This window comes from Condylostylus longicornis, unplaced genomic scaffold, assembly GCF_029603195.1.
Source record: "Condylostylus longicornis isolate FDR11 unplaced genomic scaffold, ASM2960319v2 ptg000001l, whole genome shotgun sequence".
NCBI lineage: Eukaryota > Metazoa > Arthropoda > Insecta > Diptera > Dolichopodidae > Condylostylus > Condylostylus longicornis.
Window position 1 is genome coordinate 3,297,450 of NW_026577970.1, and position 17,520 is coordinate 3,314,969.

General features: G+C 25.9%; 1 protein-coding gene across 1 annotated transcript in view; it reads left to right on the forward strand.

Annotated features, from left to right (window-relative positions):
• Positions 1 to 6,182: 6,182 nt before the first annotated feature.
• Positions 6,183 to 17,520, forward strand: part of LOC129618992 (homeobox protein unc-4-like) — a 104,383-nt gene continuing 93,045 nt past the window's right edge. Inside the window, exon 1 of the mRNA XM_055534039.1 lies at positions 6,183 to 6,754. Coding sequence (XP_055390014.1) covers positions 6,220 to 6,754 — 535 coding nt within the window. The 5' untranslated portion in view covers positions 6,183 to 6,219. The remainder of the gene's footprint in view (positions 6,755 to 17,520) is intronic.

Genomic DNA, 17,520 nt, shown 5'->3' on the forward strand with positions numbered 1-17,520 from the left:
TGTATTTAGCAGCATTCGTTTTAAGTATGTCCTGAAATAGTCGGACTTAATTTGCAAATGGAAGGGGGTTTTGTTTTGAAATTCTATTACACAGAAACAAGACCTAACATCGGTTTGACATTTTTTAGAAAATATAAAACCCTCCTTCAGATAAACTTTAGGGAAACTGCAACTCTGGGGACTACTATTTTATAGCAGTTTTGTTGATTTATTAATGTGTGACATTGAAATAATTTTACGATATCTGAAACAGTCCCTATATGCAAAAAGAAGAAAAACAACTATATATAGAAATGAAAAATCAGAAACATCGAAAGAATATTCTTGTTTAATTTTTAATGAAAATATAAAATTTTTGGAGAAAATAATAGAACCTTGTCTCATTTTTTTAGCAAGAGTCATATATGTATACATTATATATGCATACATTCTGAAATCTTCCGTATAAACGTATATCCTTTTGTTATATAATGTAAATAGAAAGATTTTGCTTTATCCATATATAAGAGAATTTATACATATACAATATAAATTTATAATACAAAAATCTTTGCCTAAGTAAAATATTAAATTGGAGAAATTTTCGTTTTTATTGTGATTCTAACATTTTTCAATTGTATTTTATACGGAAAGGCAAGCAATTTCCATTTGTTTTATACAAAAATATTTAAAAAATAAAATAAATAATATAAAAGAGCAAAGTGTTGATATTTAAAATTTCAAACAAAAGAATAACGAAAAAATTTACTTTTCATACTTTTTACATAAAATTTCTACTTTGTAAGATTTTTTATTAAAATCAATTTTTACTTTGAAATGCATCTTGTACACGGAAGCATTGAAGAGCATTTGTGACTGTGCCTAAATGATTATAGACAGATGTTTTACCTTAATGGTGTCAATAGGGAATTAAAAATTTCTGAAAAAATAAATTTTTATTGTTAAAAGTATCAACCAATGAGTAATCATTTTCCCCACATTCCAAAAAAAAAAAAATGGTGTTCGTTCAAAATTTTCTTTTAGAATTTTTTCTAAATTGATGTTTTATTTTAACTATATTTAGAGTTTAATTGCTATTACTAAATTGCTAATTAAGCTGTATAAATCATTAATGTTTAATTGGGTTCTGTTACTCCTAAAACAAAATCTAACCGACTTAAATGTACAATATGCAGTTACATCTTTTATGAATGTTTTTTCTTATATAGGGAAGACAAATGAACAATTTAAATTAGTAGAGAAAAATACTGATCTTCCAATATGACATGAACAATACGTTCATGTTTAGCTTGTTTGTGAATTATTGGTCTATACGCAATAGCACATTACCTTATACACAATATATATATGGGTGAAAATTTAAAAGTTAGCACATTTGCGTCACAAAAAAGTAAGCTTAAATAAATACTTTTTTAGAAAATAAATCAAATTTTAATTAATAAAATAAAAATTATAAAATCTTTAATTTTAAATAAAAAAAATTTTTAGATTGCAAAAGTAAGTATTTTTGGAAAATTTTGGAAAATTGTCGGAGCGCGTTTTCTGTTTTCATATAAATGAAACTTGTCACAGACCACATTTTTAATTTTCAATTTAAATTTTCATGAACTTCCTCCACAGAAGGATATATTTTAAATTATATTGCAAAATTATTTCATTATATTTAAATAAAAATCAAAAATTAGTTTTTAAGTTTTAATTTATTTTAATGTCATTTTAACAGAAAAAAAGTGTAAAACAAGAATTGTTCAACTGCGTTACTTCAACTATGTTACATCATAAAACTTTTTAAAATTAATAATTTTTTTAAATATTTTGGCATCATTATTTGTTTTAAAGAATACGCAATAAGTCTGTTCGGGCCTGTGGTGAATGTTGTTCCAAACACATCGCTGGAGATAGTTTGAATTTTTTTTGCCGTGAATGTAAAACGCTTTTTTCAACTGTGTTACGTGGTTTTTGTTTAAATATTTTTTTTAAAAATTCAAAAAAGTGGCATATTATTAAGCAAACCAAGTAAACTAACCAACTGTATACTTTAAAATGCAAAAATATGTTGTAGTTTTATGTTAATATACTTTTTATTTTAAAATATTCTACTGCGTTACTGTTCAACTGTGTTACTAAATTTAAGTAACACTACGGAAGACATGGTAAGAAAGTTGATTTTTAAGGCAGTTTACTCTAAGTTGGTGAATAAATTCTTAATAATTTTACATACAAATAGGCGATAACATATTTTATTGATTATTATACAAAATGCCACTATCTATTTATATTTTAAATATGTATATTGTTAAAAATGCAAATGAAAAACTTAACCGAATATATACAACTTCATCGAGAGGAAAAAAGTTAATATCTTAGCATATTAAACAACAGCATGAAATTTACTGTTTTTGTTTTAATTTTTTTTGTTAATATACTGAAGACTGAATCAAATTTTTCAACAGTGTTACTATATTTTCCACTGCGTTACTGTTTTGTCACAAAAAAAATCAAAAAAAAAATATTGTTTTAAGCTTTTTTCTTCAAATTTAAGCTCTTAATTTTTTTGTTATGGACATTTTTAGAATAAAAAATTAATTTCTAAAGCAGTTATGTAAAAATTCCTGCAAGAAAAAAACTATTAAATAGTTTTATTTTAAAAATAAAAACTTTAAATTTAAAATTAGTAACACAGTTGAAATAACTTATTATTTATTTTTTTATAAAAATGATTTTTCAATATTACAGAATAAATTTATTTATAACTTTAATTACAAATGAGAGTAAAATATGAAAATAATAATTTCCATTGAAGAGATCGAAAAATTTAAGATATTTTTATCGGTAACGTAGTTGAACTAAATTCAAACCTGAGCTTACTTTTTTGGTTATAATTTCTAAAATATTTACAAAATCTCCGGACCACTTGAGGATATTGTACATTATTATTATTAGGCAACTATAAAAAAATTATTTTAATAAAAAATTCTAAAAAAATAATTTGGAAAAAAAAAAATTCATTTGTGCAAACTTTTAAATTTTGACCCATATACTTTCATATTTACATATTTCTTATACACATGAGGTGTGCTTTACTTTTTATTCGAAGTATCTTATAATTCCAAATATTTTTCGTTTTTGACGTGGATATTATTTTTGCTCTTTGACTATTCATATGGGTTTTTTGTAAAATTTCCTATTTTATACTTAATAGACACCTTCATTCTACTTTGATGAATGATCCTCCATTGTTGTATGATTATTCACATTTTTTTATTTTGCTATTTAGTAGGGTTTTCACGAAATGACTTGTTCAATTTACTTTACTTTATTCATAATTGAGGAAAGGTGTTCCAGATTGCCGCGTAAGATCTTTTATTGTAGTATTTTCCACCTCATACCTTGTTCAATTCACTTTGCGCATTTCAAGTTCAGGTACGAAGTGCCAGATATCCATGCGAGATCTTGTTGTTTTTGACATCGTTCTATTAAGTTGCCATGTTCATTTTACTCAAGTAATATGAGAAGATATGTATTATTAAATATAGCACATTAATCTTAAAACATAAGAATGAGCATTAATTCACAATATAGTTTTTAAATATAAAATAATTATTTAAAATTTTCCAATACAAAGACTCAAAATTGATATGTATATATTTTTATTTATTAATTAAATAAAACTGTTATAACAAAATCATTAATTTTAAAAAAACATAACGTGTACCTATAAATAATCGTCGTAGCAATGTTGCGCACTCAAATATCAGTACCTATCCATATATTACGTATATACAGAAGTATGTATGTATGTATGTATTTATGCGATTATTATTTATTTGCTTAAATGCGAGCAGTTTACATGGTTACTTACATCACATGTTTGTGCATTTGTATATTTATATAATGATTCTTATATATGTATAACAATTCTGATAGCAAAACCTTATTGTAAATTTTAGGTATGATGGGAAACCGGTTTTATGTTTTATCTTTTTCTTTTATTTTTTATCCAAGTACATAAATATATACATATGTACAATTCTCAATTATAATCTCATTTAATTTATATAATATAATACAAAAATACATACATACATACTTATTATATTTCTTATTTTTTTTAGTTTTATATTTAATTAATATCACTAAATTTCTTAAAATTTTTCTTCTAAAAAAAAAAACAAATAAAAACAGTTAACGTGAAATATTTGTACTCGCCCACCATACCCTTTTTTCGGGTTTATTCAATTTACGATTGAATTTTTTTCTCATTTCCTTTATAATTTTAATTTTCGAGAGAATTTTTCTTACTAATTCATCCGTGTAAAAATTGTTTTTCTGTTGAGTAAGAAAATGAGAATAATAACAAAGTCTGGAGAATAACAAGCGATGCCGTGGTATGTGTGAGCCAGTTGTAGAATTTCAAACGAAATTTTGAATTATTATTGTGTTGATAAGAATATTATGAATGTATGTATAGTTGCAAATAACAAAATGTTGACGTGTTGGTGTCTTAAATTTGAATTGAAATATTTGAAATACAGAGGCCATGCTCTTACTTAATTTGAACTTGTATTGAAATGAATCCTCAGAGTTGAGCATACTTTTATGTGTGTTTGTGCTGAAATGTGTATAGATATAAATTGTAAGGTAAATTTACAATAAAAGGCAGTTTACCATATATGCATTTTAAATTAATTTGAAAGAGAAGTGTATAATAGTATTTGTTTTTTTTAAAATGGAATGAGATTTTGAGTATGTATTTTATATTTCATAACAAAAAATATAAAAAAAATAAGTTTTGATTGAAAATTAAGAGAAAATTGTAATGTATAATAATGATTGTTTGTTTATTGCTAGTTCACTTCTTCTAAGTGCCGAGTCTTTTAAGTTTAAAATACATGAAGTATATAATTATTTGTATACATATATACATTTTATATAAGTATCTATTGATGTATATAGGGGTTCTTCAATATTTTCGTTGTTATTATTGTTGCTGTTATATTTATTTTTCTGTGTTATTTTTTTTGTTTTTATAGTTTTTCTTACTGTATCTCTTCTTTTTAATTTGTGATACAAAATAATTTCCATAATTTTGTGTTATTTATTTTTTGTTGTTTTAATTTTTTTATTCCGGCTGGACTTTTTTACTGTTTTTTTTCTCATGTTTGTTTTATTTTTGTTTGATGATTATTTTGTAGTTCTTTCTTCTCTTTCTGGTGTATATTTTACCGTTCATGATTTGGTTTTCTTTAGATTGGTAATAGGACTGGCTGGTTGCATGGTGGTTAAATGGGAATACAACAAAAAATTTCTTATTGAAAAAGAAAAACGAAATACTTTTCAGTATAAACATTTCAGTCAGTTGGAAATAATCAAGAGCGTCGGGTGTTGTGTTACTTGTAAAGAGAAAAATAAAAATATTTGATACTTATATATTGAGTTCTTTATTTTAATAAAAATATTGTTTTCGAAAAAAAATATTGCAAATACCAATAGGTACTTATTTTATAAAATGGTTTTTAGTAAGACATTTTATTTATTTGTATTTTTTAATTAAAAATGTCTTTTGTTTCAAATCGGTTTTCATGTTGAGAAACAAAGTGGAAAATAATAATGAGGACACTAAAATGATTTTAATATTTGAGTGAAATTTTTTACATGTGAAGAAAAAAAAAGCGAAGTAAAACAAAGTTAAAATGTCCTTCAGTGTGTGTTACAATTTATAAATTTATATTGTTTAAATAAGAAATGAAAACCCAACCAAAATTAAGAATAAGTACATATACTAAAATTTTTAAGAATATTATTCAAAAAAAAAATTCTTAAAATGCATTTTATCACAATTATACTCAAAAAAAGTGAGTGAGTGAATTTTAAAGTAAAAAGTTTTACTAAGAATTTAAATGCTACCGAATAATAATTTTTATGAATATTGAAATAAAAAGTTTTATGTTACCCATAATAATGTTAATTGCTTAAAAGTAAGTTTTTAGAAATACATGTGTTAAATTATGCTCTTTACAAGTTCCTCTCTAGCTTATATTTTTGCTTTAATAATGAGCTAACAATTTGAAAATATTTTAAGAGTAAAAAAAAACCATATATAACAACAAAAAAATAAGCTGTTAAATTTGTACAATTAAACAAAAAAAAAACCAAACCAAATAATAATTTTAAAAGTATTTGTTTAATTCACGTAAAAACATTAAAAACTTAATTAAAATGGTGCTGGAACATCAAGGATTATTACCCAATTTACCGGCGGCAAGTCGTTTACAACCAGCATCACAGATATATGCTGCATTAGCAGCACAATTAAGTCCTAGATCACGTGTACCACCATGGGCACCATTTTTACAGTTTGGTGTCCCAGCTGTTTTTGGTGGATCATTTTTAGCGGCAGCACGCCCACGTTTTGACCACAGTCCAATAAACGGCAATAATAATGCAAATGGAAATAATTCTAATAATAATGGTAATAGCAACAATAATAATGGATCAAATAACAGCGCGGTAGGCGGCAGTAATAATAGTATTGGCGGTGGAGGTAGCGGTAGTAATGGTAATTCGCCTTTAAGTGTTGTACATCAACAACATCAACACACTTTAGCTAATTTGAGTGGATTAAGTGCAGCTATGGTTAATGCTAACGCTGCAATGGCCGCTAATGTTGCTGCAGCAGCACATCATCAATTATTAAATGGTAGTAGAAATGTTATGCCAGGACCACCAAGTGAGGATTCAAATGAGGACAGAGGTAAGTGTAAATTTGTCCCAAAAATCAGTATCTATTATGTTTTTGAGAAATTGTATTGCATTATTTTAAATTGGGATAAAACTTTTAAAACCCTTTTCTCAAGAAGCCAAAGGTCGAACGGTAATCAGCCAATTAGATTTTTCACTTGATTTTCAAAATAAATATCAACTGTTCTTTATTTAAATGCAAAATTTATGAATCGCGATCAAAATTAAAACAACTTAGAATTACCGCCAAGATTTTAAGAATAAGATTTTCAAGCTACATGGAACTTTTCTGAAAATTGCCAAAACTAAACGAGCGTTATTTAGTTTTTAATCCTTTTTCATCAAGCAAAATTAGAAAAATAAAAAATTATGTGCCATATTGTAAAAAATATTTTGTAAAAACATTAGATAACACTTTGTTAACCACATTGTGTATGTGTAGATTCGGTTTCCACTATTTCAACTTTTTAAAACAAAAAAAAAATTTTTATTAACCTGTTGCCTTAATCTTTGCAACAGCAGGCTAATGCATCTTAATAAGATAATTATCATAAATAAAAAAAATTAAGTATATAGAAGACAGAGGTGAAAGAAATACTTTGATGATCAAAGTACAAAAAAAAAATACAAACAATCTTGAAAACAACAGGAAATTCTTTTAATTTAAAAAAAAACATGAATAAATAAAATATTTATGTTTGCAAAAAAAAAGGAAGATTTTTGTGACTTAATTGATAAAAGCATGACAGAAAACCCCAAACACTCGAAAAATTTTCGGAAATAAGATATTGTAAGCGTAATTATACTTGGTTTACGATTACATCCTGCGGTTTTTAGGGTAAGCGCCTTGTGGTGACTTCAAAAAAAGAACATTAAGGCGACCAAAGAAAATCATTCACTTATTCATTTATTTTCTCTTTTTCGGCACAACTGCCTGATGTAAATTTTAAATGAAAAGAATACAGAAAAAATAATTTATTGAGAGTTTATATGCCGTCGGTTAATCAGAAAAAGTAACATTTTCATATAAAAAGTGACATTTAAGAAAAAAAAAAATTATGTTATCCCCTTATGTGTGCGTGTGTATTGGTTTTATTATACAAAAAAATATATTGAAGTAGATGTACAGTTTTTGCAAGCAGACAACATTGTAGTGAGACAATTAAAAATTTTTGAAATTAATTAGGAATTTTATAAAGTTGTTAATAATTTGACAATGAAGATTTACTTACTTAATTTAATATATGCCGATTACAACATAAGGCGCAATATAATAAAAATGTACTTTTGTGGTTTTGCTGGTTCCATCAGTTAGAACATTTTTTTGATATGTATTTAAATACACATCTTTAATTTTATGTCAAATTATCTTTTGCTAGTAGTTCATTTTTAATTAAAAATAATTTAAGAAATTATAAAGAAAATCTGTCAACTTTTGACACATTTTGGTTAAAAATAATAGTTAAAAAAATGTTGCTTGTTAAGCTTTTCGCTTATTTTCATTACAATTTAGAATTCCATTCAGCCTGTTGGTTGTAAAATATATTTTTTGCGGAAAACCAAAAAGATAACCAAAAAATTTAATTTAAAATGAATTTTTGAAGCATACAAATAAGTGAATTTTATTAAGTTATCGAGAGACGTGTGTTGCGAATCTGAAGTTGAATTAAGTCTTTTGATATATGTAGGTATTTGACGTAGAAATTTATTCAATATAATGTTCATTTACAAATGGGTTGGTAAATTTTGCTCACAACAGTATAATTAACTGTCAAATTATTTCCGTTAAAATAATATATGGAAAGAAATTCCGTTGAATCTAAAGATTCGTTTAAAGTTATATAAAAAGTAATTAAATAGTTTTTTTGGTAAAATTTCCAATTAACGTATAAAGTACTTGATAATTAAATTGTCTTATTGCATCGAAACTATTAAAAGTGAAGTGTATAGGAAATTTCCTTATTATTGTTCTCTGCTTCCTTAATTCGCAATTTAGAATCTGATTAGTTTATATAGATCGTCTTGTTTAAGACTTGTAAAATATTATTTGAATTTATACTAAAATTCATCGGAATGTAGACATCACCATAAAGCATTTATCTAACTAATCAAAAGAAAAGAATACATTTTTAATATTAATCTAATTGTATGATGAAAAGAAATATTTGCATGCGAAGAGTCTTTAACAAGTTTCTACATAAAAATGATTTCGAGAGTTTCTTTCGCAATGTATTGGAATTTTTTATTGTTATATAATTTTAAAATATTTTTTTTAAAGCCTTAGACAAACCTAATGAAATGATGTTGTATGCTAAAGATCGCCGAAATTTAAAACCAATGGTTAGCAATGATAAAATTGCATTTTCTGAGTTAAATTTTTGGATTTAAAATTGTTGTATTATTAACCTATCAATTTATTTTTTAAATATTATATGAAGCAGCTACTAAAAAAGGAGTTATGATTATTGGATTAATGTTACATAAGAATTGATTTTTGCATCCAAAGTTATAAGCTAATGACATAATTGGACAAACCTTTATCTTAAATAATTATTCGTAATGGTAATTTTAAGAATTTAAAATTTGTTTTTTAAATTGGTGTTTGGTTCAATTCAAAGAGTTTCGGATATTTAATATCAATTTTGTGTCTGACTTTCAGCTTTTGTTCTGACCTTGTTGAAGATTTTAGTGTCATGAATTATGACATTAAAATTATGAAATTTTTTTCCACTAGGTACTTATAACTACTACGCATAAATAATTAATAATTTGTAGTTTCGGTATGTACCATCTTTTCTTAAGCAACCTGACGCTCGTTTCTAAAAGCGTCGTAAAAAAAGAGTTTAAACTTTTAAAATTTGAAATCAAATAAGGTCACTCTGTGGAGTTGTTAATTTAAAAACAGATTTTAAATTAAGTAAATTGCAGTTGATTTTAGATCCATTTCATGTATGAACTTATGTATGGCGCATTATAGCTTTCAAATCTTAAATCTGCGTTAAATGTTGCATAAAAAATAAAATGTTTCTATATTTTGACCAAAAAATACAAGCTATTATGAAGTCATTTTAGTATAAATTGCTCATGAATTAAAAATTTATTTTCATTTCTAGATTTTTTAAAAGAAAATATCACAAGTTAGAACATTGAAATATCAAAAGAAGGCCTTTTTCTTAAGTGGATAGGCCAACATATTTCATAGCATGCCCGATTTTTTTTTTAAAGAATCTTACGGTTAGTAACACAATTTTTTTGTAGTTTTCTTGAGAATTCGTTTGCAACTGCAATCGGAAGATTCCACGGATTAATTTTCATGTACGGTATTGCATAGCTGACCGAAAATGTTTCCTTATTTAATTTTCAAAAATTTACTTTACAATCAAACTGAATTTCATGCCCATCAGTGCTGTAAGATACAAGGTTTATTATTCTATATGCAAATATTCGTGAACTCTTCTAAAAGACATGAGTTACAGATAATTTAAAGAAAATTAAATAATAAGTATTTCCATTGAATTGAGATAGCGAAATGCGCACACTCCGAAATTTAAAAGTTCAATACACTCAAATATTTTTGATTTTTGAAAACACTAAATTGATTTAAAATTGTGTGGTACCTGATGAAAATCAATTCCATGAGTAAACTTATGTATGTATATATACATACCATCACTTACTACCTAATAAATTTCTTTTTTAAAAAAATCAGAAAGAAAATTTTTGTATTGTTGTATGGGGGCTCCGATAATAAAACTTATTATTCAATTTAAATTTTTATAAACAGAGTGGAAGGAAAATTGAGGATGAAATTTTTAATAAAATTTAAAAATAATGTAAAATATTTTTAAATATGTGTATGTATCTAACTAAAACTTAATTACTCATGTAACCTTCCCATATGCAAATCAATGTCCTTTTACGCTTTGCTTAACCAATTTGTTATTACTATATACATATTAGCCATGTATATGTACGTGCTACAAATTGAGAGCGGAAGAAAGTTAAACGCAGATCTAAGCGAAACTAGTTCTATAAGCTTAAAAGAATTGAATGCAAAGAGTTTGTTTGACAAAAATTAATTTTAAATTGTATTTTGGTTTTTATTTAATTTTAATTCTGTTCAAGCTTGATTTGATAATATTTTTTTTATCCTACTTTGATTCTGGGAGGTGCCTGATATTGTAGACCATGAACCAATTCCTTGCGCCATTGAGTTTTACAAGGTATAGATGACGAGGCTACCGTAATTTGATATTATTTGAAGAGTTATAATTAGAAGAAGAAAATTAATTTTTCATATCTTGAACTTTTTTTAAGTTTGTGCTATTTAAATTTATTTGGGTTGATAATTTTCTTCCTGTAGCATTTGCAACTTTCTCATTTTCTTGTAATCAATAGCTTTAAAATTCGCCCCATGAACAAAGTTTTGACTAATTATTATTTTCAACAATTCAATAGTTATAAAATTTAATTTACGAGAAGGAGTTGAATAATACTGGAACATGTTATTTGTAAAATATGAAGAGTAAATGTAGTTTCGCTAGGATTAATTAAGTTCATGGTGCCGTTCATTTTCCCAAATTTTTAAAGCTTGAAAGATTTCCAATACAACATAAGTATATATTTCATAAGGGTTCAGAAGAATAGAAAGTGTAGCTCTGAAGTTACATGAGTGATATAGTGCTTCATTGAAATAATCACATGAATTGTAGATTGAAAACATTCAATTTTATAATTAAATGTAACGTTCTCTTTAGGAAAAGCAATTACTGTTATCAAGTTAACGAGACTACACAATTCAACAAGAGAGAGTCAACAACTTTTTTATATTTGGAAGCTTTTCTAAATGCGACTTTTATTTAGTACTTGTTCTATTAACATATTAGTCCCATCTCACCAGATTTTTTTTCTTCATATCTAAAGATAAGGCTAATGTAATATATTATAGCCCTATATATTATGATTTTTTTAAATCAAATTTAACAATTAAGTGCCAATGATTTCAATCAACCATCATAAAAGAAGCCTTTTGGTTCTCATTTTCTTTTTTGTGAAATTGTACTGAAATTCCCGTTTGCCTTTATCAGCCGAAATCTTTATATACACATACGTACAATTATTATTTATTCGAGTATATATATACATATATGTGTACAATTGTATATAAAGATATATTTATCTAAGAATATTACAGTATACATAATTTAATTTTATATTTTATTTATTTCACATGACAATTTTTTCGTGTAGGAATATGCAAAATGAAGAAATTAAAAGAAAATTGTATTTAAATTAAAATAACATAATATTCTTAATGTACATATTTACATAGATTTGCATAAAATATGTAATATAATTACTTAATGTTCTTCAGTACTCGAATAAGTAAATATGTACATACATATGAGTATTGTGAAGAGCATGAAATTATAACTGCATTTAGAATTGAAACTAAAAATATTCTAATAAAAACTATACAAGTTTTATTTGCACACCTATAAAATTAAGGATTTAATGTAGAAAATACTTAATCGTGTATTTTAGTTTTCTGTGGCTTTTTAACATATTATGTCACTTATACTATACAGTTTACGTGCGTCGATATAATACATTAAATAAAATATGTATGCGTCTTATAACTTCGTAACATGTACATGTTATGTTACAGGCAAAATATGTAAAGTAAATGTGTCATAGAATTTCAAATTAATTTCGTGTAAAATAAATTTTAAAGCCGAAGTTAAATTTGAAAACGGCTGAGTATAAATTTTTAAACACATAAGTCCATATCGTTCAGGTTTCTTAAGTTGATTCTAGTGGTTGATTTGCTAAAAAGTTCATAGCAATTTTAGGAAACCAATTGAAGTTTTTAATTTTTTCAAGAAGGCATGTTTCTAAAATTAAAGTAAAAATTATTACTTTCATTCTTTCTTCGTATTCTCTACAGCCTGCAAAACTTTTGTAGTTAGCGAAACTATATTATTTCCGAATAATTATTTGCTTTGCCTTCATCCAAGGAATATGAAAAATATTTTATCAAACATTTTGTTGACAGGCAGTCGAAAGATTGTGTCCAAATGTCATCTTCTTCTTAAAAAAAACAGATTTGGATTTTTATTATTTCTTTTGATAAGTAAACTGCCATTTATTTATTTTTTTTTCAATTAGATGATCGAATGTATTTGAAAATATCGAGAATATTAGTACTAAACATTTTTTTTAAAGTTCTTAGAATAAATGGATGTTATTTTAATCATAATTTATATCGCATGCTACCCGTAGTTCTAAAATACGCTAACTTAATTTATTAAACTTAATAATCCTACACACAGAAATACATTTGCAAAATAAAATAAAAAACCAATTTTTAAGGGGTCCTTCACTTTACTTTTTGCCTTCTGTGTAATTCAATAAACGTGAACAATATATCAAATAAAATTATTTTATACGAATATTTGTATAAGGCAGGACTATATTTTATACAAATATTTGTATATAGGCAGGACTATATAAGATTATTATACCCGTTCGAACGTTTGTTCGAAGAGTATACTAAATTTGCCTTACCGTTTGTAACACTAAGAAATAACGGTCTCAGATATAGACTCAAGTGTATGTTTTTGATCAGCGTCGAATTCTGAGTCGATTTTCCTGCCCGTCCGCCCCAACGATAACGCAAAAACTAGTTGAGCTAAGTTCACCAAGTTTTCACAAATGATTTAGTCTAGTAAATTCCAGAGCCCTATTCATATTGGATATGACCGCGGTACTTGTTCGGGTAGCTGGCATATTGAAATTTGAAATAAAATTGAAATTTCACACAAGCGAATATATTAGTAAGGCCAATGTATTCGATAAAAGTCGTTGAAATTTCTTGGCTCCTTCTGGTAGTAGCCATGCAACTTCAATAGTAGTTAGGCCATATCTCAGAAAAAATTGAAAACACAGTACTGAAACTCTTCATAAATTAATATGGTAATACGACAACTAAAAGTCATAGTCTGTCTCACAGTCAGCTATGGTATACTAATTCGAACATTGGATAATAAATTCGTACGAGTACCACAGAGTTGACACCGTCAACTCTATTTTTTCTCGTTTGAATTAAAATTATATCAAAGCATATTAGAAGCAGTTTTCAAAGCAAAAGTAAAAGATGATTTATTTGCTTTTTTTAAACTCAGTATTAGAAATGCTTTCGTTTGGTAATGCAACTTGTATTCCAAACATTGAGTACAATATATCGTGCACTTTTTTCGTAACAAAAAGTACGAAACCGATTTAAGAACTTAGAACCGAAATTTTCAAGTTCCCGTGTACTTGTTTGTTTATATATTTGAATAGAAGAGCAAACAGGCTTGCGTAAAACCACGTATATACGTTATGTACATCCTCGTGAAATGCATTTGATATACAAAAAATCAAATGTTAAAGATAAATATAACCCGAACTTGGTAACCTCATGTTACTTTTGATTTTAACTAATTTTCAATTCGATTTTCTTTAGTTTTTACAATTTGAACTTCTGTTCTAAAATATTTACCTTGCATGGCAGTCCTAACTTAAGTGTTTAAATCAGATTTTTAAATCTTAAATATGAATTAAAACCGTAATGCAGTTTATAGTCTTCATATTTAAACAAATCACTTAATGAACAGTACGTTATTATCCTTAAATAAACGTGTAAAATCCATGTGTTATTAATAATTATTGTACAATTATAGCAATATGTTTACAATAGGCCTAAAAATTAATTTTCCATAATGGTATGATTATACAATCCTAAAATTAGGGTTCCAAGATCAACTTTAATATTCGTGGATTTTAAATGAACGGCTTCTACAATAAGTGCAGATACCATGACCTTTCATATATATATAGTATAGTTCATATTCGGAGAATTAAAATATTTGGCATAAAATAAGTACTCGTACCTTACACATTTTCATCTAAAATTTATAATATTCTATATAAGCCTTATTATATAGAATATTATAAATCTCTATATAATTAAAACTTATTTCAAAAACTTCATATAAATTAATAAAACAGAGTCAGGTTGTCATGCACATGTCCAAAAAGTAACATTTCAATTTATTTTTTATAAAAATTAAAGCTATTTGGGGTAACTAAAGAAATGAAAGGATAACACATAATCGTCTAATTAAATGTCAAAGAAAAAAAGGTTATGAATGAAAATTGCAAAAAAAAAACTACAAAACACCTGCATAATGGAAGACGTTCTTCTACATATAGGATTTACAATCTATGGAAATCCAATGTATAGTGCTTTAATATACCCATATGTACATATTTATGTATGAAATTGTCGATTAAGAACATTCCCATATGTTCTTCGCGTAATGTTAAAATGGGGCTGCAAAGTTTTATTTAAATTTGATTGTAACCAAAATTATGAAATATGTGCGACATACATATATTTTTTAAAAAAATCCAACATATTTACCTATATAACATGAGATTTTTTATTTTTATGTAAGGTTTGAATCCTAAACGTGAATTTAATAAAGTTGGGTCAAACCAATGGTTTGTATTGTAGCACTTTTCCTTTCAACAAGTGAAAATTCTGCTTTTAATTACAGTCTATGTATACCTATCACACTATTAAAACTATTTTCATTCATATACAAAACTATTTCTAGGATTGCATATATTTAGGATGACGCATATATGCAGTCTTTGAAATAAAGCAAAAATTAATATAAAGTGGGGTTAATATAATGCTCGATTTTAAGGGTTAATTGTGTGAGTTAAAAAAAAATAATTATATTTTTTAATGTCATGGAATTTACCGTTAGGTTTTTGCGTTTATAGAAATTTGAAAATGCTTAGGGTTTCGGAAATATAAGGTGTCAAAAATTCAAATTTTACAAATTTTAAGAGGCGATAACCTGAGAGGGGGTGGAGATGGAAAAAAATTTTCTTCTAACGAAATAAAGCAAATTTCAAGCTTCTACAGGATGGGGTCTAGAAGAAAAACGATATCAAAAATTTGGAAAAAAGGACTTTAGATGACGGTAAATTTGAACGGCCATTTGGTTTTTTTAAAGTTTAACTATAGTATACCGCGCTGGGGAAAGCAAGCCACTGCCTTTCTGTGTTTGCAAAATTTCAAAAATTCTTATGGTTTCATTGCAACAAATAGTTAAAAAGGGCCATTTTTAAGGTTTTTGGGGGGGATTAACTTCTAGAGGAGTGGAGATAGGTAAACATTTTGTTCTACGGAAATAAGTTTCTAGCAAAGATCTATATGCGTATTAAATTTCAGCTTTCTATCTTCAAGGGTGTAGAAGTTTTGTGAAGAACAGACACACGGACAGAAGGACGGACGGACAGAGTGAAACTAATAAGTACTTTTATTCAAAAAATTTTTGAAAAAGTGCTAAAAAGTGGAAATAACTACAAATAGGAGAACAACTGTTTGAGAATTTTTGATTTTGATTGATAGAAATTGTGAGAATAGTAATGGAGTATAGCTATAAAATGTTTATTCGAGCTTTACCGTCATTATGAATTTGAGTACTGCGTTTTGAGTAACCCCTGGATAACAAATCATTTTGAAAATTTGATTTCTTATATATGCACATACCAATACCTTAGAAAATATTTGGTAAGATTTAGGTTTTATATATCACTTTCTACATATTATAAGTACGTAGCTTAAGATAATTGAAATTTAGGTAATCTATTATTCGTACTAGCACGAGAATATACACATTTTGCAAATGTTGTAACTTACTATACCTTTTTTTTTTATTTTTATTAAAACTTCAATAACATGCACCGATTTAATGTGTTTTTTAACATTGCAAAAAAATAAAAAACAAAATTGTTAATTTAAAAGCTTGTACGTTTGTTTCAAATCACCCACAGATAGTATTTGTAGATAGATCTAAAGCGCCTTCTTTATAATGATTTAAAATTACAAAAAATAAAAAATAAACAGGCAAATGGAAGTACTAACACACTTTAGCTATTTTGTAATAACAACAGAGTTGAGGTTTTCTTTTTTTTTTGCATAAAAAATTACAAAATTGATTTTTTATTATACAAAATTCATTACTAACTTTCTGTTGTATATTTGTATAAAATAAAATGTTTATGCACCTATTTCATATATGTATACATATGTGCATTGTGGACATTTACGTGGTTCTACAGACAAATACAAACCTATAGTTAGTTTATCTATATGCCATGTTAAATACAATTTTTTCAATTACAAATTGATTTAATGATAAGATTAAACTGTTTTTTTGTTTAATTTTTCATACTAAACACACATGAAATACCTACATAATTCTGTTTTCAGATGTGTGTAAGTGTATTCATGCATATATGTATATTTACATGTTATTACATTTTAGTTATGCATATTATTTAAACTTTATAGAGCTAGAGCTAAGAGCTAGAGTAGCTATAATTATTGGATAATGAATATCCGCTTTTTTAAGTAAATTTTCCTTTAGGAAATATTGGAGTACATGTACGTAACTGCCTTCGTATGCAATATGTATTTATGTATTTATTTGTATATATGCATATTATATTAAATGTAAGTTAACATGTGTATACACATTTAATTTGCTATAAACAATACTTATTTTTTCTTTATTTTGTTGCTTCATATTTCAATATGGTACTCAATGGTACCGTTATTTATATATTTTTAAATATATTATGTAAGTATATTCAACTTAGATATACGTATATACTCGTATGTATATATCCAAACATATTTTACAAACGAATATTTCA